This window comes from Salvelinus namaycush, chromosome 38 (assembly GCF_016432855.1).
Source record: "Salvelinus namaycush isolate Seneca chromosome 38, SaNama_1.0, whole genome shotgun sequence".
Classification (NCBI taxonomy): Eukaryota; Metazoa; Chordata; class Actinopteri; order Salmoniformes; family Salmonidae; genus Salvelinus; species Salvelinus namaycush.
The window spans coordinates 11,335,864-11,359,744 of NC_052344.1; the positions used below are offsets into that span (position 1 = coordinate 11,335,864).

Consider the following 23,881-nt stretch of genomic DNA (forward strand, 5'->3'; position numbering starts at 1 on the left):
AGACAAATCTGGATTTGAGAAAAGGTAGTATGAAACGTGGCAATATATAATAGTTAAGTTTGCCAAGAAAACCCAGCAGAAAAGAGAATACTGATTTAAACCCGATGTTCCTTGCCTATATAAGCTAAAAATGGATGTGTCTGTCCAGAAAAAGGTCTTCCCTGTGTAACAGTTTAACTTTAGTCCGTCCCCTCGCCCCGACCCGGGCGCGAACCAGGGACCCTCTGCACACATCAACAACAGTCACCCACGAAGCATCGTTACCCATCGCTCCACAAAAGCCAGACAGTCTGACTACAGTCAGGGAGCATAGAAAACTCCAGAAGTGATTTAAAAACAATTTATTTGCTAATTTTGATGAAGAGGAAATGTAATACATTTGAAGAGCAATCCTCTGGACCTCAGTAGTGACCGAATGCAGCCGATCCTCTGGACCTCAGTAGTGACCGAATGCAGCCGATCCTCTGGACCTAAGTAGTGACCGAATGCAGCCGATCCTCTGGACCTCAGTAGTGACCGAATGCAGCCGATCCTCTGGACCCCAGTAGTGACCGAATGCAGCCGATCCTCTGGACCTCAGTAGTGACCGAATGCAGCCCACGGGGCAAAATGTATTTGGCACCTCTGGTCCAGAGCATTACTCATTATCAATTACTACTAGAAAAACAAATTGTCCAAATGGACCTTTTCAACTGTGTAATATGGGTTCAAGGTCAGGGGTTAGCGCTCATCATGAGACCTGAGTGACAGGGCACTGATCGGCCTGATCCAGGAAGAGTGTTTGGAACATGTGGTCGTAGAAATCAGGGTGATGGAGGCAGGCCCGGGCGCAGTCTGGACTGAAGTTCACCTCCAGGATCTGAGGCTTCATCACACGTTCACCTGATCCAGGTACAGATCAAGAGGGTTAGATCATACACTGGATATTATTAGCAGGGGTTAATAATGGATTACATTTCAATGTAACTTATATTATACAACTAAAATATGAGGTTTATGAAGAAATACAAATTAAGTGTGAGAAATGTGATTTAGTATACAATGGTCTACACTGGTAATACTCCACAATGGTATAACTATTGATATATAGATTAACAGTGCCATTGTACTCATCCTCCTGGGTGGAAACTATCACTACGGGAAACTCCCACTAAGATACATAGCAGTTTTCCTACACGCTGAGGTGTGAAACTAAACCTCTGTCGGAATCAGTATGTGTTATACATCACTAATCAACTGTTAAACCATCCAATCTACCTCTGACAGATCTGAGTGAGTAATATATGCTATTTAGCAGATACTTTTATCCAAAGCGACTTAGTCATTTTATTTAACTAGGCAAGTCAAATAAGAACAAATTCTTATTTACAATGACGGCCTTCCCGGACAACGCTGGGCCAATTGTGCGCCGCACTATGGGACCCCCAATCACGGCCGATTGTGATATTGGCTGGAATCGAACCAGGGTCTGTAGTGACGCCTCTTGCACTGAGATGCAGTGCCTTAGACCGCTGGACCACTCGGGAGTCATGTGTGCATACCTTTTACCTATGGGTGGCCCCAGCGGAGGTCGAACCCATGACCCTTGGCATTCCAAGCGCCATGCTCTACCAACTGAGCCACACAGGACCACAGTTTAAATAACAGAAGACAACTAACTACACTCTCACCCTCCTAACTGGTTGGGTCCTAAATTATTCATGCCCACTAAATTAAGTTGTAGCATCTGGGTGACCTCGACACCATAAAGCAGAACTTGGTATCCTAGGTGACCTTCCTGAGGCCGATAGCTGTAACTCAGCTATAGGCACATTCAAATGATAGTTTACTCTGATCCAGAGGTTGGAGATGTTTTGACCAGGGCCTAGGCACTTGGAGAGCGAACAGAGATAAGATGAGTGGTTTGTCCTTCAGTAGATAGGTACAGACCTTCGAGGAACATGTGTCTATTAAACCTTTTAAAACACTAAAACGTGTTCACTTTATCTTTTTATCCAGCATTTTCCACAGCTTGAAAAAAATTTATTATTCCCAACAAGCCCCAGTAGCCATACAGTTTTAGGTCTGTAAATGTAGGGACCCAACGAATACAGAGTAACAACCGTACGCCAATGCATGTGTTACTTTACACAAAAATGTTTTATGCAGCTGCTGCTGGTCCTCTGCTGCTCCCCCTCCTTTCCTTACAACGGTGGTACCATCCATCACAGTACCATTCATCACAATGCTTACTTACAAGGCCTCATTTATCAATCACGCGAAAGCACAAATCTGTGTGTAAACCATGCGTGGGATCATTGCCACTCAGTGGGAGATTATCAATAAGAACGTGGACAATAACAGTTAGCCTATCTATTGTTTGAGACTGTAGCCAGTTCAAGGCCAGACTAGCTGTCCTCCTGTTCCCAGTGTACACAGTTAGCCCATCTTATGAATGTGTGAGGAACTCAGTGAGGTATGTAGTGCTCTCACACGTAGAAGTACAGAAACATACACATGATAAGTACACATTAATACAGCCAGGCCTCACCTCTGTCCCCAGTGCCCCACTTGAGCATAAGGTCTACAGCGTAGATGGCCCGGGAGGAGGGGTAGGCACAGAAACCGTAGGGGGCCGGCCGGGACGAGGCTGCCTGGAAGAGCTCTGCAAATGCCTTGAACGCCTCTCTCTGAGAAGAGGAGAGAGGGGAGGGGTGAAGTGTGAGAAGGGGGTAGAGAGAAAGAGGAGGAGGTAGACAGAGAAGGATGAGAGGTGAAGATAAGGACAGAGAGAAAGAGAAAGGATGGGAGTAGAGAGAGAACAGTAACACAACTGTATTACCTACAGTGTCGGGGGTAATGCATTAAAGTTTCCAGTTTTATTAGTCGTTTGTACAGGATAGACATTGTCTACACCGTCCAACTAAATGCTTACTTGCAGGTTCCTTCTTGACAATACAACAATAACAAATAATAAGAGTACGAACAAAGTAAATGGCAGTAGAATAGAACAAACATTTTAGCATAAGTATAATACAGGAAGGCACAATTTTTAGTCCAATATTTACAATTGTTTTGGGTAAGGGGTGATTGGGGGCAGGTGTTAGATAAAGGTGTTAGATTACTTTTGTGATTAACGGAGTAAAATAATTTTCTCAAATTGGGTAATATGAGTTACTTTGTCAAACAACACGTATGTTACTTTCAGAATCATCTCTGTACCGGGAGTGTTTCCATGATCCGATCTCAACTCGTTTCCTCATTTAGTTCTCTAGCGAGCGGAGAAAGGCTGTTTGGAGAAATGTCATGACATCTGCTGTCCATAGAAATGTATAGATTGCGCACCTCCAATCTTTGCCATTGATTGCTTCTGAGATCGATTTAATTATTACACTCGCTATTTCAACATATATTTTCCCCATTCTACTACGCTTGACAAGCAGTTCCCTTATTCCACCACTTGGCACTGTGCATACGCATGGCTGTGTATACATTCACACACTCAAGCAAACATTCATATTGATATTATCACTTTGCGTGGAAATCCCATGCATGGTTTACACATAGATTTGTGCTCACGCATGATTGATAAATGACACCGCTGGGGTCTTTAGGTCACAGGGAATACACTTCTCCAAACAGACGTCCTTGAAAAAGCACACAATTTGCTGGAAGATATTGGGGATTTTCCAGTACATGTGTTATGCATCTTAGAGTAGTAAGCAGAATCCATGTGAATATGCAATGCTGGATCAGCACAGGCCTAACCACTCTGGGTCATGCCTGGTCTTGTGAAGGCCATTGGACATACACATTAGTTAATCATTTATAGGCACCAGAAGACATACAGTGGGGAGAACAAGTATTTGATACACTGCCGATTTTGCACGTTTTCCTACTTACAAAGCATGTAGAGGTCTGTAATTTTTATCATAGGTACACTTCAACTGTGAGAGACGGAATCTAAAACAAAAATCCAGAAAATCACATTGTATGATTTTTAAGTAATTAATTTGCATTTTATTGCATGACATAAGTATTTGATACATCAGAAAAGCAGAACTTAATATTTGGTACAGAAACCTTTGTTTGCAATTACAGAGATCATGCGTTTCCTGTAGTTGTTGACCAGGTTTGCACACACTGCAGCAGGGATTTTGGCCCACTCCTCCATACAGAAATATATTATTTCCCCAACTAACTAATCTCAACACTGATTATGTAACAGAGCTACAGAGTAAAGCCGAGTGTATGCTACACAATTTATCAGTTCTAGACACATTTTTGAGAACGGAGAAAATATGCCAATGTTGTTGCCTACTCGGGGTGTGCGGCCGTCACCAACGCTCATTTAATGTGAGCGGGTCAAAGACGCAATGTGAGGGTTACCAATCTAGTCTTTGAGCAGTCTCAGACGACCTGATATTTTCAAACATTTTTGATTTTATCTGCACAAAATCTGCAATGCTCTTGTAGTGTGACAATTTTTGAGAACGATGTTCAGCAATAGCCAATGAGAGCTCACCAGAGAAGACGCCAGTGAGATGATGTCGTTTCACATTCCCCAGGAATGTGTAGACTGAGGCAGGAGCCATGACTACTACTAGTATGCGTTTGTATTTGCCTTTGTAGGAGTAAAACTCTTGACAATGATTACATTTCCAGTATCCGGACTGACCACTTTGAAGTATTGAGACAAACACATGTATAAGGGATAAAACATATGTGAGCTGAATATCTGCTGAGCTCAGGTAAATGGACAGAGCTAGATAAAGAGTTAAGCATTGGACTACAGTAAAAACAATGTCAGCAGAAAAGACATAGAATTCATCACAAGACATGTAGAAACTGAGTGTCAGCAGGAAAGGTATATGGAGCTGATAACCAGAAATGTAGAAATAGAATGTCAGCAGAAAATACAGAACTAATACTGGAAACAAGTAGTATTTTTTGTATATTAACCAGGGCCCCGCCACCATTATAATCTAGACCGTAGCAGATGTGGGCGTTAACAAGCAAGAACTGAGACTGGAAGATAGCGGTGGCGAAAGGTCAAGGGGAGTTATTATCCATATAGAGGTGACTGTTTTAAGGTGTTGTGGAAATATTGACTCAAATATTTGCCCCAATACCGGAACTTGTAAATTCAGTTAGACTTCATTACAAAGTAACAGAGCCGAGCAATTCCATGGAAGAACCGACTTTCTTATCACAGAGCTCTCTTTACAGTTTTCCCTCTTTACATAACACATAAAGTGTCCGATTGTTACAGCTCTGAAGTTCACAAGCAATGTTACTCAATTCAAAATGTTGCCTAGATATTTCAACTGAATGTCTGACTGAAAACGTTTATGATGCTGCTTTGAGCCACAGCTCGTTGTAGCGACATTAAATCACATTGTTTTTGCGAGACAGCGTGGTATCGACAATCCTCACCACCAAGTGAAGAATATTGTAGTGTGACCCCCGTTCTGTGCCACATCGTTTAGTGTGCGCACCACTACGTTGGTAACACCCCAACAAAAATACAGGAAAGACGGTCGTTTAATGTGAGGCTCAGCGATGTTAGGATGTTCAAAGTCACGTAGTGTCCACCCGTCTTAACTCACACATACAGACAGACGCGTGAAAGATTAAAAGTGTGTGTTTACCTCAACCTCTTTCCATGGATACTGAGGATACTGCTTTTCAAACATAGGTATGAATTCATCGTAGTGAACCTGGGGCACACAGAGTATCAGATTTAGGGAATGAATTCAGGTGGTGTGTGTTTGTTGTAGCTGTGTGTATATGTTTTTGTGTTGCTGCCTTGTGTGCACGTGTTGTCTTTGACAAGTGTTTGTTTACGTTTCTGAGTGTGTGTGTGGATGCGTTTGTCCTTTTCAGTCGGTTGGCTTCGACTGCTTTTGATCAATGCAGGGGTTTGCTTTGTCATCATTACCTGTTTGAGCTGGACCCCCTCTGCATAGTTCATGACAGTGAAGTGCTTCTGGTAGTCATCAAAGTGGTCCAGAGAGAAAGGCCTGTGTAGAACAGAGATGAGACCAGCATAAAGCCCCAGGCCTGTATTCACAAAGCGTCTCAGAATAGCAGTGCTGATCTCAGATCAGGTTCCTCTTCTATAAGGCAAAACAGATCCTAGATCAGCAGTCATATTCTGGAAGTCAACACATCATAGGTGGCATTCATGGGTTGCAGCATTTGACATTCAAATTCTGCCCTCGCTTAAATCTTATGAGCCTCACCCCCCCCCCCCCCCCCCCCAAGTCCTCACACATTCTAGAAGATGAGCGACAAACGGAGGCTTTATATGCAGTCTTGTGAGTGGAGCATGTTGATAAAAGGGGAAGTTGTGGTTAGCAAGGCAGCTGGTTTAACTTCTTAAACATTCTAGCTAAAAAACAGGAAGTACCAGATCAACACGGAAGCGGTCGGATGAAGCAGATGCGAGGCCACAATTTTTGCTAGTACAGACATGCTCCGGGATTCATCTGATAACATTGAGGGGTTAACCACAACAGTCAAGTGCATAGATGATGTCATCCCCACAGTGACTAAGAACGTATTCAAACCAAAAACCTTGGATTACAGGCAACATGCTTAAGGCTAGAGCTAACGCTGACAATTAACAGTACACAGACGCATACAAGAAATCCCACTATGACCGCCGACGAGACATCAAACATGCAAAAGGACAATATAGAAGGAAGGCGTTATTGGAGAAAATTCCAGTATATGTGTTATGTTTTTATAAGCTTCACTGTATGCATCTTAGAGGGTTTTACCACATGTAGAGGAAAGGTTACTGAAATTCATTACTTAGTCCAAAGAGTCCATTATAATGTATGTATGTGTCATGGTCACTGGACTAGAGGAAGGGTTACTAGGTTGAAAGTCATTGCTTAATCCCAAGAGGCCATTAGATCTGTCAGTGACCAACTATATGGGCACCAGTGGACACACCCACATTAGGAGTGTGTGTCAGAACAATTTTTTCATTAACACTGTGGTTTCGCCACCAATATAATTGATGCTTGGAAACTAAGGCCAGGAAGAGGGGTAATCAGATATTGTCAAGGTTACGCCACCAATATAATCTAAACACGGACCAACAAGGGGAGTAGATTAAGATGGGCGTAAACATAATGGAAGGAGACAAAGATAATGGTGGCGAGAAGCCAAGGGGTATAGATCATTTACACAAGAGGGAATGGCTATGAATATGATGCAAGGATGAAACTGTATAAAAGAAATGTTCCGAGACTGGAAAATCAGTTGCTCTGCAGACCAGCTCGGCTCTATCGCTTTTGTAATAAAGTCTATCTTGATTCCACAAACTCGGAGGTGCTTTGCTTTTTTGAAGGAAACTTGAGGACAATTTTCCACAAGTGGCAGGGCTTGCAGACTATAACAGATTACAAAAGTTAACCCAGCCATGAGCTGCCCAGCAATGCAGAACTCCCAAACGAGCTAAATGCCTTTTATGCTTGCTTAGAAGAATATAACACTGTGCCTTGCGTGAAAGCCCCTGCTTTTCCAGATGACTATGTGATCTCGCTCTTTGTGGCCGATGTGAGCAAAATGTTTAAACAGGTTAACAATCAGACGGAATACCAGGGTGCATTCTCAAAGCATGCCCAGACCAGCTGGCAGGTGTCTCAGACATTATCAATCTTTCCTTGCCCCAGTCTGTAATACCAACAGGTTTCAAGCTGCTCACCATTGTCCTTGTTCCCAAGGTAACCTGCTTAAATGACTATTTTCCTGTAGCACTCAGATCTGTAATTATGATGTGCCTTGAAAAGGCTGGTCATGACAAACATCAACACGATCATCCCAGACCCATTCCAATACCGCCCCAACAGATCCACCTGGACAAGATTGGAAATAATGTGAGAATGCTGTTTATAGACTACATCTCAGCATTCAACATAGTCCTCCAAGCTAGGGACCCTGGGACTGAATTCTTCCCTCTGCAACTGGATCCAGGACTTCCTGACGGGTCGGCCCCAGGTGGTGAGGGTAGGCAACAAACTAACATGGTCAAAGCACACCATGACAGTCGTGAAGCGGGCACGACAAAACCTATTCTCCCTCAGGAGACTGAAAAGATTTGTCATGGATCCTCAAAAAGTTATACAGCTGCACAATCGAGAGCATCTTGACTGGCTGGATCACCACTTGGTATGGCAATTGCACCGCCCTTGACCACAAAGCACTACAAAGGGTGGTGTGGACAGCCCAGTACATCACTGGAGCCAAGCTTCCTGCCATCCAGAACCTCTATATCAGGCGGTGTAATTGCCAAAGACTCCTGCCACCCAAGCCATTGAGTGTTCACTCTGCTACCGTCCGGCAAACAGTACGAGAAAATATGTGCACTGACACCACACAGTCACTCCCACACAAATCCCCCACACACACACTCACTCATTGCTGCAGCAACTCTTTTCTTTATTTTCCTCTTATTATTATCTATCCTGATGCCTAGTCACTTTACCCTGCCTTCATGTACATATCTACCTCAAATACCTTATTATTATCTATCCTGATGCCTAGTCACTTTACCCTGCCTTCATGTACATATCTACCTCAAATACCTTATTATTATCTATCCTGATGCCTAGTCACTTTACCCTGCCTTCATGTACATATCTACCTCAAATACCTTATTATTATCTATCCTGATGTCTAGTCACTTTACCCTGCCTTCATGTACATATCTACCTCAAATACCTCATTATCTATCCTGATGTCTAGTCACTTTACCCTGCCTTCATGTACATATCTACCTCAAATACCTTATTATTATCTATCCTGATGACTAGTCACTTTACCCTGCCTTCATGTACATATCTACCTCAAATACCTTATTATTATCTATCCTGATGCCTAGTCACTTTACCCTGCCTTCATGTACATATCTACCTCATTATTATCTATCCTGATGTCTAGTCAGTACCATTGATCTGGTACTGGTACTCCCTGTATGTAGCTCCATTTGTGTGCATATTTTATATTCTTTTACTCCGCATCGTTGGGAAAGGTTCGTAAACGAGCATTTCACTGTAAAGTCGACACCAGTTGTATTTGTCGCATGTGATAAATAAAAAGTGATTTATTGGTTTCCTACTGGAAAGAAAGAAACCCAGTATAGACCAGCATTTTGTGGTGAACGCCAGCATGACAAACTTGGACAAACGAGTGTCGCAAGGAAGCGCCACTTCTTGCAGCAGTTGATGGGAAGTCTAACCTGTTGGCGAAGCGCAGCCAGAACACGTTGTAGGAGTAGAGGCGTAGAGGCTGAACGGAGCGCAGCAGCAGCACGTAGCGAATATCAAACTTCACCATCCCCACCTCCTCCCTCTCAAACAGCACTGGATCCTCCAGGTACTTACACACCACCTGGGAGACACACACACACACACACACACACACACGTAGGCGTAAATACACACACCAACAAATAGGCTAGTCAACACACAACTTCATTTAAAAAGGCAACATCTAATTGCTGTGTTCACTTCATAATGTGATGTTTTGACTGGATGTGTATAGGCATTATGGTTCTCTCCGAGGTTTGCCTTTGGCTAACACCTGTGGTGGAAATTCTAACTAAAAGAAGAGACGAGATGATTTTAGCAAAAATGGAACAATTCGACAATCACTCAAATAGCTCAGAGTTGAAAATCCCAACGAACAGAGTTCTCTCTCCTTTTACAGAAAGTACATCCTCTTATCCGTGTGACAGTTAGCAGATGTGCAGAAACGGGGCCCGGGGAACAGAATTGTAAAAAGTAATTTAGCTCATCTGTGCAGATCAAGATAGCTGATATCGCCACCATTCTCTGTAATTCCCACATAGCTAAAATCCTGCCGATCGTAAACAGAGGTCACAAACCGCAGTCACACTTAAACGGCACATAAATCTGTACGCTCAGATTTATTACTAAGTCAAACAAGACAGGTTACCAGCAAAAAATACCAGCATATAACAATGGACAAGTACAAAAATTGCATAGTATGTCTAATTAAACAACATAGTATGTCATTCATCTCCTCCACATACCAGTGTCTAAAGCCACGGTTCACCAACGGTGACTTGAAAACAGTTAGAGTTTAGTGGCTGTGATAGGATAATTGAGGATGGATCAACATTGTAGTTACTCCACAATACTAACCTAATTGACACAATGAAAAGCAAGCATGTACAGAATAAAAATATTCCAAAACATGAATCCTGTTTGCAACAAGGCACTAAAGTAGCCTAGTGGTTAGAGCGTTGGACTAGTAACAAAAAGGTTGCAAGATCGAATCCCCGAGCTGACTGATAAGGAAATTATATGTTTAAGGTAATGACTAGAGTATTCCACCCGGTCACTGTATAATTGAGTGAAATGTATCAGAATCATAAGACTAGAATTCTCTCATGTGTGTGCAAAGGACAAGTTAAGACTTTACTATTTAGCAATGTAGGCGAGACAGTGTGTGCATAGGAAATAGTGACAGACAGCTTGTGACCACTGTGAAACTGATAATAGGAAGGAGGTCTCCCCACCCAGAAAGGGGAGAAACAGTTAGGCTTGCAGTAGATGATGTAACATGTTGCAGGATATGATAAGCAATGTATGTGTTGGAGAAGACTTGTAAATAGCATTGACAGTGTTAAAGAAGAGGGGCATTTATAAGGGGTATGGTATATGGTATGACCAAATGTGAGGTATAAAAGGCTATGTGCTTGTATGATTTTCAGAGCTCTCTGAATAAAGAACTTGCCTTTTGCAGACTTCTGGGACTTTGTCAAATTCTTCTATTAACCGGGGCCTTACAACCCCCGGGGAATTGGTCAAAGTATATAGTGAGTTTTGAGTTAATATCATTGGAACTAGAAATTCTCGTGACACTGACAAGGTAAAAATCTGTCATTCTGCCCCTGAACAAGGCAGTTAACCCACTGTTCCCCGGTAGGCCGTTATTGAAAATAAGAATTAGTTTAACTGACTTGCCTAGTTAAATAAAGGTTAAAAAAAAAAAAAAAAAAAAGGAATACCGGAAAAAATTGTCCTGAATACAAAGTGATATTTCTATTACTCTATATTTCCGAGCACAGCGGTGGCTGCATCATGTTATGGCTATGCTTGTAATCATTAAGAACTGGGTTGTTTGGCTGCACTAGGTGCTAAGGGTTACAAGCATGTGTGAATGGTACGCTAATATGGCCTCAATTTGCCTTTTGTTGGCCCGGAGACCCCTCTGGGCTCTCTGTTGGTGATAGTGGGGTAGTGAGGGCTTAACGGCTTTGATCATGAGGCCATCTGGACCGGGTCTCAGAGGGGTTTAAGATATAACACAAAACTCGAGGCCTAAGACAGAGAAGACTGGTGTTAATATTTAAGTCTGATGTAAATAGATACAACTGCAGGGGGTTAAATTAGCATGCTTTTCCATAATTGTTCTTCCACATGACCATGGTGTGTGTTACCTTGTGCGTGCTCTCTCTCTGTCTGATGATGTAGTCTAGATTGTTGGTGGTGTGTGTGTTACCTTGTGCGTGCTCTCTGTCTGATGATGTAGTCTAGATTGTTGGTGGTGTGTGTGTTACCTTGTGCGTGCTCTCTCTCTGTCTGATGATGTAGTCTAGATTGTTGGTGGTGTGTGTGTGTTACCTTGGGTGTGCTCTCTCTCTGTCTGATGATGTAGTCTAGGTTGTTGGTGATGTGTGTGTCCAGCCCCCGAGCCAGGTTCCAAGGCTTACAGATCCAATGATTGTCTTCTCCCCTGGAGCAGACACACACCCACAATGACGTTGATGAAAACGTATCACGGTAGTAAGTTATGTCCTATATGAAGGGAGACATCTGATTATCTGAGCTCACCTCCCTTGTCTTTGTTGGTAATGTCTGACAAACTGAGGCAGCTCAGTCTGCAGGTTGAATGTCTCTGGCAGCCACTCGGCCCCCTGGCCTCCCCGGGCCCTCCGCGACACGGCGGAGAGGCAGTCCTTCACTGTGACAACCGTCTCACAGGGAAACTGATTAGTCATAACGTGAGGACGCTCCTCGCTTAACTTCCTGTAGAGAGACGGACAGACTCCGTGTTTGAGGGAGAGAGAGTCAGATTAGGATTATTATATTAGTTAGGCATTTTTCCCATCAAGGCTAGAATTGAGAGATCCTAGATGAGTAAGTTATCAATAAATCACTTGTACTCTCATTAGTGGTGTCCTAAAGACCGTTAAGATTGAGGCCAGAGCCCTGGAGACTTATCTCACCACCCAAACAGCTTGGAGGCTTTGGTTAAAGTGCCTGTGGTGCGTGTCATTGACACAGAGAGCAGCCATCTCTGTCCCAATGCACTATAAAATAACTAGAATTTGAAGCATCTCATCATTTACATGTCACCTAACACCTCTTACTAAGGTGCTCACACTTGGAAGGCCACCAGCGTTACATGTGCATCTGTGATGTCTGTGGTTGACATAAGATATGGGTTGTCTTAAAGTGAGTCCTGATCTTACTAAGACGACACTGCGGTGACAGCCAAAAGCAACATACCCAGAGAGCACACCAAAAAGCCCACCGAGTGAAAACCCCACATTAGTTGTAGAAGAGAACAGTAGCAGTTTTGGGAGTTTGACATGGCTTGATATGATGGGTAGATTCTCATCGGGCGTCAGTGTGATTAAATGATGGAATAGTGTTTTGGGTACACGTTGAAAGAGTGTGGGTTTGTTCACCTGTAGTCTCTGATGTGGGAGAAGGTCCAAAGAATATCAGCCTCCTCTTCAGTCTCTGTGAACGTGAACCGTGGGTGATGGAGATTGTTTAGAACTTGTCCCATCTCTGTGAACACCCTGCAAGGCATGCACGCAAAGAGGTGTGTGAGCATGATTGTGTGTCACATCTCGGTAATGAAATCAAAATGGACTTGGACTGACTTGAGCACTTTGTCTTTGGGGACAGTATGGGGCCGAATGTCCAGAGGAAGAATCTCCTTGTTCTCCTGTGAAATGGTCTGAGGAGAGAAAGGCAGGGGGAGAAAGAGGTGTTGGCAGTTTAAAATGGCACGCCAGTCTGCTTTTCACTCCATTTAACAAAAGGCACATCTCAATAACTGGTCCAGGTAAGTCATGACATGGCACAAGTGGGGGGGTGGGCCTTTACTTATTTGTTCTCTATTGCTCCTCAAGCAACAGATTTCCATCAGATCAACTCATTGAATGCCCTACAACTGCAGGTTTGCAGTTGTCTAAAAAAACACCTTTGTTAAAAACTATTTTTTTTTTACCCTTTAGTGTGTGTACATTACTGTACTTATACTTGGGATATCGCTTTTCAACAGGATCTTTTTTATTTTTTTATTTTTTTTAATTACATAACAATTCACTAGAGGACGTATTTAACTAGTTAAACATTTCATTCATTTGACCTCTGCAGGTTTCATGTGTAGACTTTTCACTTATGAACTTCAAGACATTGAGTGAGTCATTCATTGGCTGACTGTATTGACACTAGAAACATGTTTCCGGTCTCCCTACCTCATAGTAGAGATCAGAGGGTTCAGGGGTCAGGGTGCTGACCCCTTCCAAGTCAGCTGGTATCCATGGCAACAAGCGACATCTCCTCACCAGAGGGTTGCTCTCGCCATAAGCATAGTCCCGTGTCACTTCCTCTGGAAGAGAAACTTAGTTAAGAGAGACACACTGGGGGAAAAAAAGGGTTATGGGGACATGGGGGGAAAACGCACGAGAGAAAGAGACCGGTTCACAACACCTAGCCTATAGATTACGTGGACCATTTTTGGCCAGGTTTTGAAGGCATGTAAGTGTGAATACAGGCCTGGGGGAGGAGGGAAAGCTTTTTGTCACTGATGGCCCACTTCAATGGCATCTCCATATATTCAACACCAGTAAGAAGCCTGGAGTCGTACCGTACCACAGCTAAAGCACCTCCCCCAATGGTGTGTGTGTGTTGTTGGGTCCTAGTTTGAAATACTTGCTACACTAGAAGTATACATTCTTCATACAGGTATATGTATGAAGAATGTATATGGTGGAGTCAATGGAGGTTGGAGAAGAGCCATGTGCCTGGAAAGTTACTAAGGGAAAAGGGAATAACTTTGTTGTGGTCACTGATAAGGGTGAATTAGTGAAGAATGTGGGCTGAGGTCAGGTCAGATGAAAGGAGAAGGAACTGTTTCATTACACACATTACTTAAGTTCCTGCCTAGCAACAGATGTATTGGCTGTCTAGATGTGCAATGAGTTGACTTCACCCAATATGTGTACTTGTGTAAACATGACTGTCTTTTTCAGCTGTTTGAACCAGCGGGTGAATAAACTTGGTTTGGAGCTTTGACTAGTTGTCCGTTAGGTTCTAAATAAGTAAAAACGAACAGTGGTAAACATTAGTTCAGAAACTTAATGTAGGTATTGTGATAAGCTGTAGACCACACTATCTACCTAGAGAGTTTATCTGTATTTTTCGTAGCTGTCTACATACCACCACAGACCAAGACTGGCACTAAAACCGCACTCAATGAGCTTTGTTCCGCCATAAGCAAACAGGAAAACGCTCATCCAGAGGCGGTGCTCCTGGTGGCCGGGGACTTTTATGCAGGAAAACTTAAATCTGTTTTACCTCATTTCTATCAGCATGTTAAATGTGCAACCAGAGGGAAAACAATTCTAGACCACCTTTATTCCACACACAGACCTGTACAAAGCTCTCCCTCACCCCCCATTTGGTAAATCTGACCATAATTCTATCCCCCTGACTCCTGCTTATAAGTAAAAATTAAAGCAGGAAGCAGCAGTGACAAGATCAATAAAAAAGTGGTCAGATGAAGCAGATGCTAAGCTACAGGACGGTTTTGCTAGCTCAGACTGGAATATGTTCCGGGATTCTTTTGATGGCATTGAGGAGTTTACCACATCAGCCACTGACTTTATCAATAAGTGCATCGAGGACGTCGTCCCCACAGTGACTGTATATACATACCCCAACCAGATGCCATGGATTACAGGCAACATCTGCACTGAGCTAAAGGGTAGAGCTGCCGCTTTCAAGGAGCGGTACTCTAACCCGGAAGCTTATAAGAAATCCCGCAACGCCCTCAGACGAACCATCAAACCGTCAATAAAGGACTAAGATTGAATCGTACTACCCCGACTCCGACACTCGTCGGATGTGGCAGGGCGTGCAAACTGTTAGACTACAAAGAGAAACACAGCCGAGAGCTGCCCAGTGACATGAGCCTACCAGACAAGCTAAATAACTTCTATGCTCGCTTCGAAGAATTAACACCGAAACATGCATGAGAGCATCAGCAGTTTCGGATGACTGTGTGATCACGCGCTCTGCAGCCGATGGGAGTAAGACCTTAAAACAGGTCAGCATTCACAAGGCCACTGGGCCAGACGGATAACCAGGACATGTACTATGAGCATGCGCAGACCAACTGGCAAGTGTCTTCACTGACATTTTCAACCTCTCCCTGTCTGATGCTGTAATACCAACATGTTTCAAGCAGTCCACCATAGTTCCTGTGCCCAAGAACACTAAGCTAACCTGCCTAAATGATTACCGACACGTAGCGCTCACGTCTGTAGCCATGAAGTGCTTTGAAAGGCTGGTCATGGTTCACATCAACACCATTATCCCAGAAACCCACTCCAATTTTCATTCCACACCAACAGATCCACAGATGATGCAGTCTCCACACTGCCCTTTCCCACCTGGACAAAAGGAACACTTATGAGAATGCTATTCATTGACTACAGCTCAGCGTTCAACACCATAGTGCCCTCAAAGCTTATCACTAAGCTAAGGACCCTGGGACTAAACACCTCCCTCTGCAACTAGATCCTAGACTTCCTGACGGGCCGCCCCCAGGTGGTAAAGGTAGGTAACAACAAATCCTCCACGCTGATCCTCAACACGGGGGCCCCACAGGTGTGCGTGCTCAGTCCCCTCCTGTACTCCCTGTTCACTCATGACTGCACAGCCAGGCACAACTCCAACACCATCATTAAGTTTGCTGATGACACAACAGTGGTAGGCCTGATCACCGACAACGATGAGAGAGCCTACAGGGAGGTGGTCAGAGATCTGACCGTGTGGTGCAAGGACAACAACCTCTCCCTCAACGTGATCAAGACAAAGGAGATGATTGTGGACTACAGGAAAAGGAGGACCGAGCACACCCCCATTCTCTTCGACGGGGCTGTAGTGGAGCAAGTTGAGAGCTTCAAGTTCCTTGGTGTCCACATCACCAACCAACTAACGTGGTCCAAGCAGACAAAGACAGTCGTGAAGAGGGCACGACAAAACCCATTTCCCCTCAGGAGACTGAAAAGATTTGGCATGGGTCCTCAGTTCCTCATCCTGACGAGTTGCATCACTGCCTGGTATGGCAACTGCTCGACCTCCGACCGCAAGGCACTACAGAGGGTAGTGCGTACGGCCCAGTACATCACCGGGGCCAAGCTTCCTGCCATCCAGGACCTCTATTTTTATTACCTTTATTTAACTAGGCAAGTCAGTTAAGAACAAATTCTTATTTTCAATAACGGCCTAGGAACAGTATACCAGGCGGTGTCAGAGGAAGCCCCTAAAAATTGTCAAGGACTCCAGCCACCCTAGTTATAGACTGTTCTCTCTGCTACCAGACAGCAAGTGGTAACGGAGCACCAAGTTTAGGTCCAAGAGGCTTCTAAACAGCTTCCACCCCCAAGCCATAAGACCCCTGAACAGCTGATCAAATGGCTACCCAGACTATCTGCATATCCCCCCCCCCCCTATGCTGCTACTCTTATTAGCTATGCATATTCACTTTATAATAACGCTACCTACATGTACATATTACCGTGTCACCGGCACCCCTGCACATTGACTCTGTACCGGTACTATTGAGAATTTTCCAAACCATGTGTCAATTATTTATTTCAGGAGCCAGCAAAACTAGTGCTCTCTATATGTGCTCTGGGTCATTAGACACCATTACTATGGCCAAATAGTATGTTTAAACCCTGTAGTGTGAACCATACAATATAACACTGCTCTCTTGAAGGTTTACAAGCTGATTACATTGTACAAGGCCCCCTTGGCTCGACAAGAACATCTGGCGTACCTCCAATAGACTTGAATGACCTAGGACATAACACCAGGTGTGGACTATACAGTTGTGGCCATGTTTTGAGAATGACAAACATTAATTTTCACAAAGTCTGCTGCCTCAGTTTGTATGATGGCAATTTGCATATTCAGAATGTTATGAAGAGTGATCAGATGAATTGCAATTAATTGCAAAGTCCCTCTTTGCCATGCAAATTAACTGAATCCCCAAAAAACATTTACACTGCATTTCAGCCCTGCCACAAAAGGACCAGCTGACATCATGTCAGTGATTCTCTCGTTAACACAGGCGTGAGTGTTGACAGGGACAAGGCTGGATATCACTCTGTCATGCTGATTGAGTTCGAATAACAGACTGGAAGCTCCAAAAGGAGGGTGGTGCTTGGAATCATTGTTCTTCCTCTGTCAGCCATGGTTACCTGGAAGGAAACACGTGCCGTCATCATTGCTTTGCACAAAAAGGGCTTCACAGGCAAGGATATTGCTACCAGTAAGTTTGCACCTAAATCAACCATTTATCGGATCATCAAGAACTTCAAGGAGAGCGGTTCAATTGATGTGAAGGCGGCTTCAGGCCACCCAAGAAAGTCCAGCAAGCGCCAGGACCGTCTCCTAAAATTGATTCAGCTGAGGAATTGGGGTACCACCAGTACAGAGCTTGCTCAGGAATGGCAGCAGGCAGGTGAGTGCATCTGCACGCACAGTGAGGCGAAGACTTGGAGGATGGCCTGGTGTCAAGAAGGGCAGCAAAGAAGCCACTTCTCTCCAGGAAAACATCAGAGATAGACTGATATTCTGCAAAAGGTACAGGGATTGGACTGCTGAGGACTGGGGTAAAGTCATTTTCTCTGATGAATCCCCTTTCCGATTGTTTGGGGCATCTGGAAAAAAGCTTGTCCGGAGAAGACAAGGTGAGTGCTACCATCAGTCCTGTGTCATGCAAACAGTAAAGCATCCTGAGACCATTCATGTGTGGGGTTGCTTCTCAGCCAAGGGAGTGGGCTCACTCACAATTTTGCCTAAGAACACAGCCATGAATAAAGAATGGTACCAACACATCCTCCGAGAGCAACTTCTCCCAACCATCCAGGAACAGTTTGGTGACGAACAATGCCTTTTCCAGCATGATGGAGCACCTTGCCATAAGGCAAAAGTGATAACTAAGTGGCTCGGGGAACAAAACATCGATATTTTGCGTCCATGGCCAGGAAACTCCCCAGACCAGAGGCAGGTGGACAAACAAAACCCCACAAATTCTGACAAACTCCAAGCATTGATTATGCAAGAATGGGCTGCCATCAGTCAGGATGTGGCCCAGAAGTTAATTGACAGCATGCCAGGGCGGACTGCAGAGGTCTTGAAAAAGAAGGGTCAACACGGCAAATATTGACTCTTTGCATCAACTTCATGTAATTGTCAATTAAAGCCTTTGACACTTATGAAATGCATGTAATTATACTTCAGTATTCCATAGTAACATCTGACAGAAATATCTAAAAGACACTGAAGCAGCAGACTTTGTGAAAATTAATATTGGTCATTTTCAAAACTTTTGGCCACGACTGTACAATGCCTTCAGAAAGTATTCACACCCCTTTACCTTTACACATTTAGTTATTACAAAGATTTTAACATTAGTAAAAAATATTAGATAAGTATTCAACCCTGAGTCAATACATGTTAGAAATCACCTTTGGCAGCGATTACAGCTGTGAGTCTTGATGGGTAAGTCTCGCAGACCTGGATTGTACAATATTTCTACATTATTCTTTAAATGATTAAAGCTCTGTCAAGTTGGTTGTTGATCATTGCTAGACAGCCATCTTCAAGTCTTGCCATAGATGTTCAAGTCAAAACTGTAACAATGCCACTCAGGAAGATAGTCTTCTTGGTAAGCAACTCCAGCATATATTTGGCCTTGTGTTTTAGATTATTGTCCTGCTGAAAGGTAAATACATCTACCAGTGTCTGGTGGAAAGCAGACAACCACATTTCCCTATAGGATTTTGCATGTGCTTAGCTCTATTCCATTCCATTTATTTATCCAAAAAAACTCCCCTGTCTTTAACGATTACAAGCATAGCCATAACATGATGCAGCCACCACTATGCCTGAAAATATGTAGAGTGGTACTCAGTAACGTGTTGTATTTGATTTGCCCCAAACACAACACTTTGTATTCAGGACATTTTTTGCAGTATTACTGTTGTGCCTTGCAAACAGCATGCATGTTTTGTAATATTTGTATTCTGTACAGACTTCCTTCTTTTCACTCTGTCATTTAGGTTAGTAATGTGGAGTAACTACAATGCTGTTGATCCATCCTCAATTCTCCTATCACAGCCATTAAACAAAGTTTTAAAGTCACCATTGGCCATATGGTGACAACCCTGAGCAGTTTCTTTCCTCTCCAGCAAATCAGTTAGGAAGGACACATGCATATTTGTAGTGACTGGGTGTATTGATACACCATCCGAAGTGTGATTAATAACTTCTCCATGCTCAACTGCTGTAATGCTTTGCACACCGAGTGAGTCCATGCAACTTACTGTGTGACTTGTTAAGCAATTTTGTACTCCTGAACTTATTTAGGCTTGCCATAACAAAGGGACTGAATACTTATTGAAAAGACATCTCTGCTTTTCATTTTATTGTAAAAAATAAAACTAAAAACATAATTCCACCTGGAAATTATGAGGTATTGTGTGTATGCCTGAGACTCAATCTCAATTTAAGAACTTTAATGTTCAGGATGTAACAACAAAACATGGAAAAAGTCAAGGGGTGTGAATACTTTCTGAAGGCACAACACACTAACATCACAACATACACATAACATGAATACTGGAAACACACACACTGCTGGCACAGTTATCTATTCTGTTGCCTAGCCACTTTACTCCTACCTATATATGTACAGTACATCGCTAGCTCAATTACCTCATACCTGTGCACATTGACTCGGTACTGGTACTCCCTATATATAGCCATGTTATACCCTGTTTCAAACCATGTTATTTTTATGTCACCCATTGAGCATGTTTGGGATGCTATGGATCGACAGAGTGTTCCAGTTCCCACCAATATCCAGCAACTTCGCACAGCCATTGAAGAGGAGTGGGAGAACATTCCACAGGCCACAATCAACAGCCTGATCAACTATGCGAAGGAGATGTGTTGCGCTGCATGAGGCAAATTGTGGTCACATCAGACACCGACTGGTTTTCTGATCCACGCCCCTACTTTTTCAACGTTTGTGACCAACAGATGCATATCTGTATTCCCAGTCATGTGAAATAAATAGATTAGGCCCAAATGAAATTATTTAAATTGATTGATTTCCTTATATGAACTGTAACTTAGTAAAATCTATGAAATCCTTGCATGTTGCGTTTATATTTTTGTTCAGTAGTTCCCTTCCGTCATTGAGATATATTATGATTAGTATTGCATGGATTCTACAGGCTGAGGAAACTTCCCTCTCTCAAATGTATATCAACTGGTGTTTGTGACAAATGTGTGTTGAAGTTTGTATGCTGCATGTGTACAACTCGTCACGGCTCGTCATTTATAAAACCTTGAATTGAAGTGTTTTTGTCATTTTGTTCTCGGGATTCATCAAGACTCAGAACCCTACACTGCAAATGTGTGTGTATATGCACACGCCCATGAGTGTCTATACCTCCCTCCTGCAGGTCTGCGAGAGGCCAGAGCACAGTGTAGGCCAGCTGGCCCTGTGTGTAGAAGAAGGGTGCCATGCAACAGCTAGGCTGGTCAGAGTGCTGCACCTGGGAGCCAAACTCATCCATGATGTACCAGACTGGCACTTTTTCCTCTGCTGACTGGACACACACAGGAGAGAGAGGGGGGGGGGTTGTTAGAGAGCGAGATATAGAAATAGTGTGCGTGAAAGAGAGAGAGTATGTGCTCATACCCCCTGGGCCAGCTGGTAGGTCTGGTTGTACTTCCACATTTGTTCCAGCACCAGCTCCACAACGTCTGGGTCAGGGGCCTCTCCGTGGAAGTCCACCCCCATGAGGGAAGCCATCCTGGGCAGGAGGCCGGGGATCTGCTCCAGCTGCTGCCTAGAGCTCTCCACACGGTACGTCCATGCATGGTCAACCAGGAAGATACTGGAGGATGGAGGAATTAGAGGATATGAGGTAAAAGAGATACAGGATAGGGAGATGGAAGAGGAAGTGATTAGGAGGCAGGACAGACTCAGAATAGAAGAGATGTAGATGAAGGTGAAATGCTGGGATGTGTAAAAAAAAAAAAAATGGGTAGGCCCACCAAAGCAAAAGAAAATAAGTGTACCCACTTTATACAATACTATCTGTAGTTTAACACCTACTCATAAAAACACTGTGCTCTTGACCTTGAGAAAATAATCAACTACATATCTATGAAAAAGTGAGGTGGTAGGTGACATGCACTGGTGACTTGCATGAGATGGTAAACAGGTGGTTATTTATTATGACTACAGCGCCCTCACCTGGTGGGGTCTGAGGCTTGCATGCCAGTCCCCCTGGTCACAACCACTTTACACGTAAACTCTACACTAGGATAAGCCTTCTTTCTCTCTTCATCGTCATCTCCTTCATCGTCCTTTTCTACCCGCATGACGCCAAACACTTCTCCTGCATCGTACACCTAGATCCGAAGAGCAAGGGCAGATTTAGATAGGCTAGCCAGATAACCATAAATCCCAATTGAACATACAACAGCGTGCACAGAATGTTAACCTTGAAATTGCATTAAAAACAACTTAAACAGCATACATTTTTTAAATTTACCTTTATTTAACTAGGCAAGTCATTTAAGATCAAATTCTTATTTACAATGACTGCCTACCCCGGCCAAACCCGGGTGACGCAGGGCCAATTGTGCGCCGCCCTATGGGACTCCTAATCACGGCCGGATGTGATGCAGTCTGGATTCAAACCAGGGACTGCAGTGACGCCTCCTGCACTGAGATGCAGTGCCTTAGTCCACTGCGCCACTCGGGAGCCCATTCAGACAGGCATTGGATCTGATACTGAGCCAGAACTAATATTAACTAGCCTAGGTCCAGTAGAGGTGGTGGGGTTTATGATTATGTTTAGCTCACATAATATAAACTAAAAGTGTACATTAAGGTGCCTGTAATAGAATAAACTAATGTAAATCTTAATAAGTGCATTTCTATAGCTTCCAAAACATATCAAGTATCAAGATGGCTGTGCAGTGGGTTCAATACAGCGCCACCTGTCCTGTCATCAAGGATTTTGATTTTAATATATACATCTTTTAGAAACATCAATAATGATCACTTTCGGTATGGCTTTGAAATATATGGCCCTTATCTTTCATCAGCGAGAAAGAATCCTTAAAATAAAATAATTTAAAAAAACACTTACTGTAGCAGTTTCGCTCAGATCCATATAACCATGGATCCATACGAAACTACACTTCCTGAGTTACGTTTACACATACACTACAAGAGTGGCCGCCTGCTCATCGCATATCTCATTTCAAAACCATGGGCATTAAGTTGATGTTGGGCGATCAGGCCTGGCTCGCAGTTGGCATTTCAATTCATCCCAAAGGTGTTCGATGGGGTTGAGGTCAGGGCTCTGTGCAGGCCAGGCAAGTTCTTCCACAGCAATCTCCACAAACCATTTCTGTATGGACCACCCTTTGTGCACGGGGGCATTGTCATGCTGAAACAGGAAAGGTCTTGCTCCAAAAAAGTTGGAAGCACAGAATCGTCTAGAAAGTCATTGATGGCTGTAGCATTGAGATTTCCCTTCACTGAAACTAAGGGGCCTAGTCCAAACCATGAAAAACAGCACCAGACCATTATTCCTCCTCCACCAAACCCCACAGTTGGCACTATGCATTCGGGAAGGTAGCGTTTTCCTGGCATCCGCCAAACACAGAGAACAGCATTTACAGTTTACTGGGGTAACTGGGTTTACTGTTTACAGGTTTACTGGGCAGGGCAGAAATTTGAATGAGTTGTTGGAAATGTGGCATCCTATGACGGTGCCATATTGAAAGTCACTGAGTGCTTCAGTGAGGCCATTCTACTACCGATGTTTGTCTATGGAGATTGCATGGCTGTGTGTTCGATTTTATACACCTGTCAGCAACTGGTGTGGCTGAAACAGCCGAATCCACTAATTTGAAGGGGTGTCCACATACTTTTGTATAAATAGTATAGGTGTTATGCTTGATAGCTAATTACCACAGGTGGTCGCCTTTTGTCTTCCGTAAATTAACGCGCGGTAAAAAAAATAATGTAGACGTAGGGGTTACTGTTCCTACACGGCCATCAAGGTGTATATCAATTTAACCTAACCTTTTGACAATTATTTCTCACTGATTTCAAAGGTCCTTATGTTTGCAAAACCGTACCTCAAGCTTTGCATGTTAATGTTCAAGCGTCAAGGATCTTAACAAATATCTCCCCTTCGTTCAAAGACTTAACGTTACGTGTAATGTAATTGAACTGAGTCATGATCAAGGGCTATATCTAGCTTCAGCCATTACGCTACCGACCTCGTTGATAAGTTTGTAGTACAAGCTCTTCCAATACAGCGAAGGGATTCTTGAGGACTGTAGTGCAGCGGAGTGCAAAGACAGGAAGGTATTGAAATGTTCCTCCTCGCCATTCATAACGTTTGTGTTAGATTCCGTGTTAGGCTGCTCCATCTTTAAACGGTACGCGTGAGGTACATAATAAGAACGTGTACCGAACTACCGGGTAGTTCCGGAGCACACTG

General features: G+C 43.5%; 1 protein-coding gene across 3 annotated transcripts; it reads right to left on the reverse strand.

Moving 5' to 3' along the window:
* Nucleotides 1–325: 325 nt before the first annotated feature.
* On the reverse strand, nt 326–23,881 carry ttll12 (tubulin tyrosine ligase-like family, member 12). Of its 3 annotated transcripts, XM_038978378.1 has the most exons (14): nt 23,658–23,880; nt 21,610–21,767; nt 21,049–21,247; nt 20,797–20,956; nt 13,517–13,650; nt 12,917–12,993; nt 12,716–12,832; nt 11,856–12,050; nt 11,646–11,757; nt 9,233–9,384; nt 5,921–6,002; nt 5,631–5,699; nt 2,531–2,669; nt 326–882 (listed from the first exon to the last, which is right to left on the reverse strand). In XM_038978378.1, the coding sequence occupies exons 1-14, from the start codon at nt 23,808–23,810 to the stop codon at nt 731–733; spliced, it is 1,899 nt and encodes a 632-aa protein (XP_038834306.1). In that variant the 5' UTR covers nt 23,811–23,880; the 3' UTR covers nt 326–730. The 3 variants fall into 3 exon arrangements, with proteins under 3 accessions (XP_038834306.1, XP_038834307.1, XP_038834308.1); XM_038978379.1 differs by lacking the exon at nt 5,631–5,699 and having other exon boundaries at nt 23,658–23,881; XM_038978380.1 differs by lacking the exon at nt 2,531–2,669 and having other exon boundaries at nt 754–882; nt 23,658–23,881.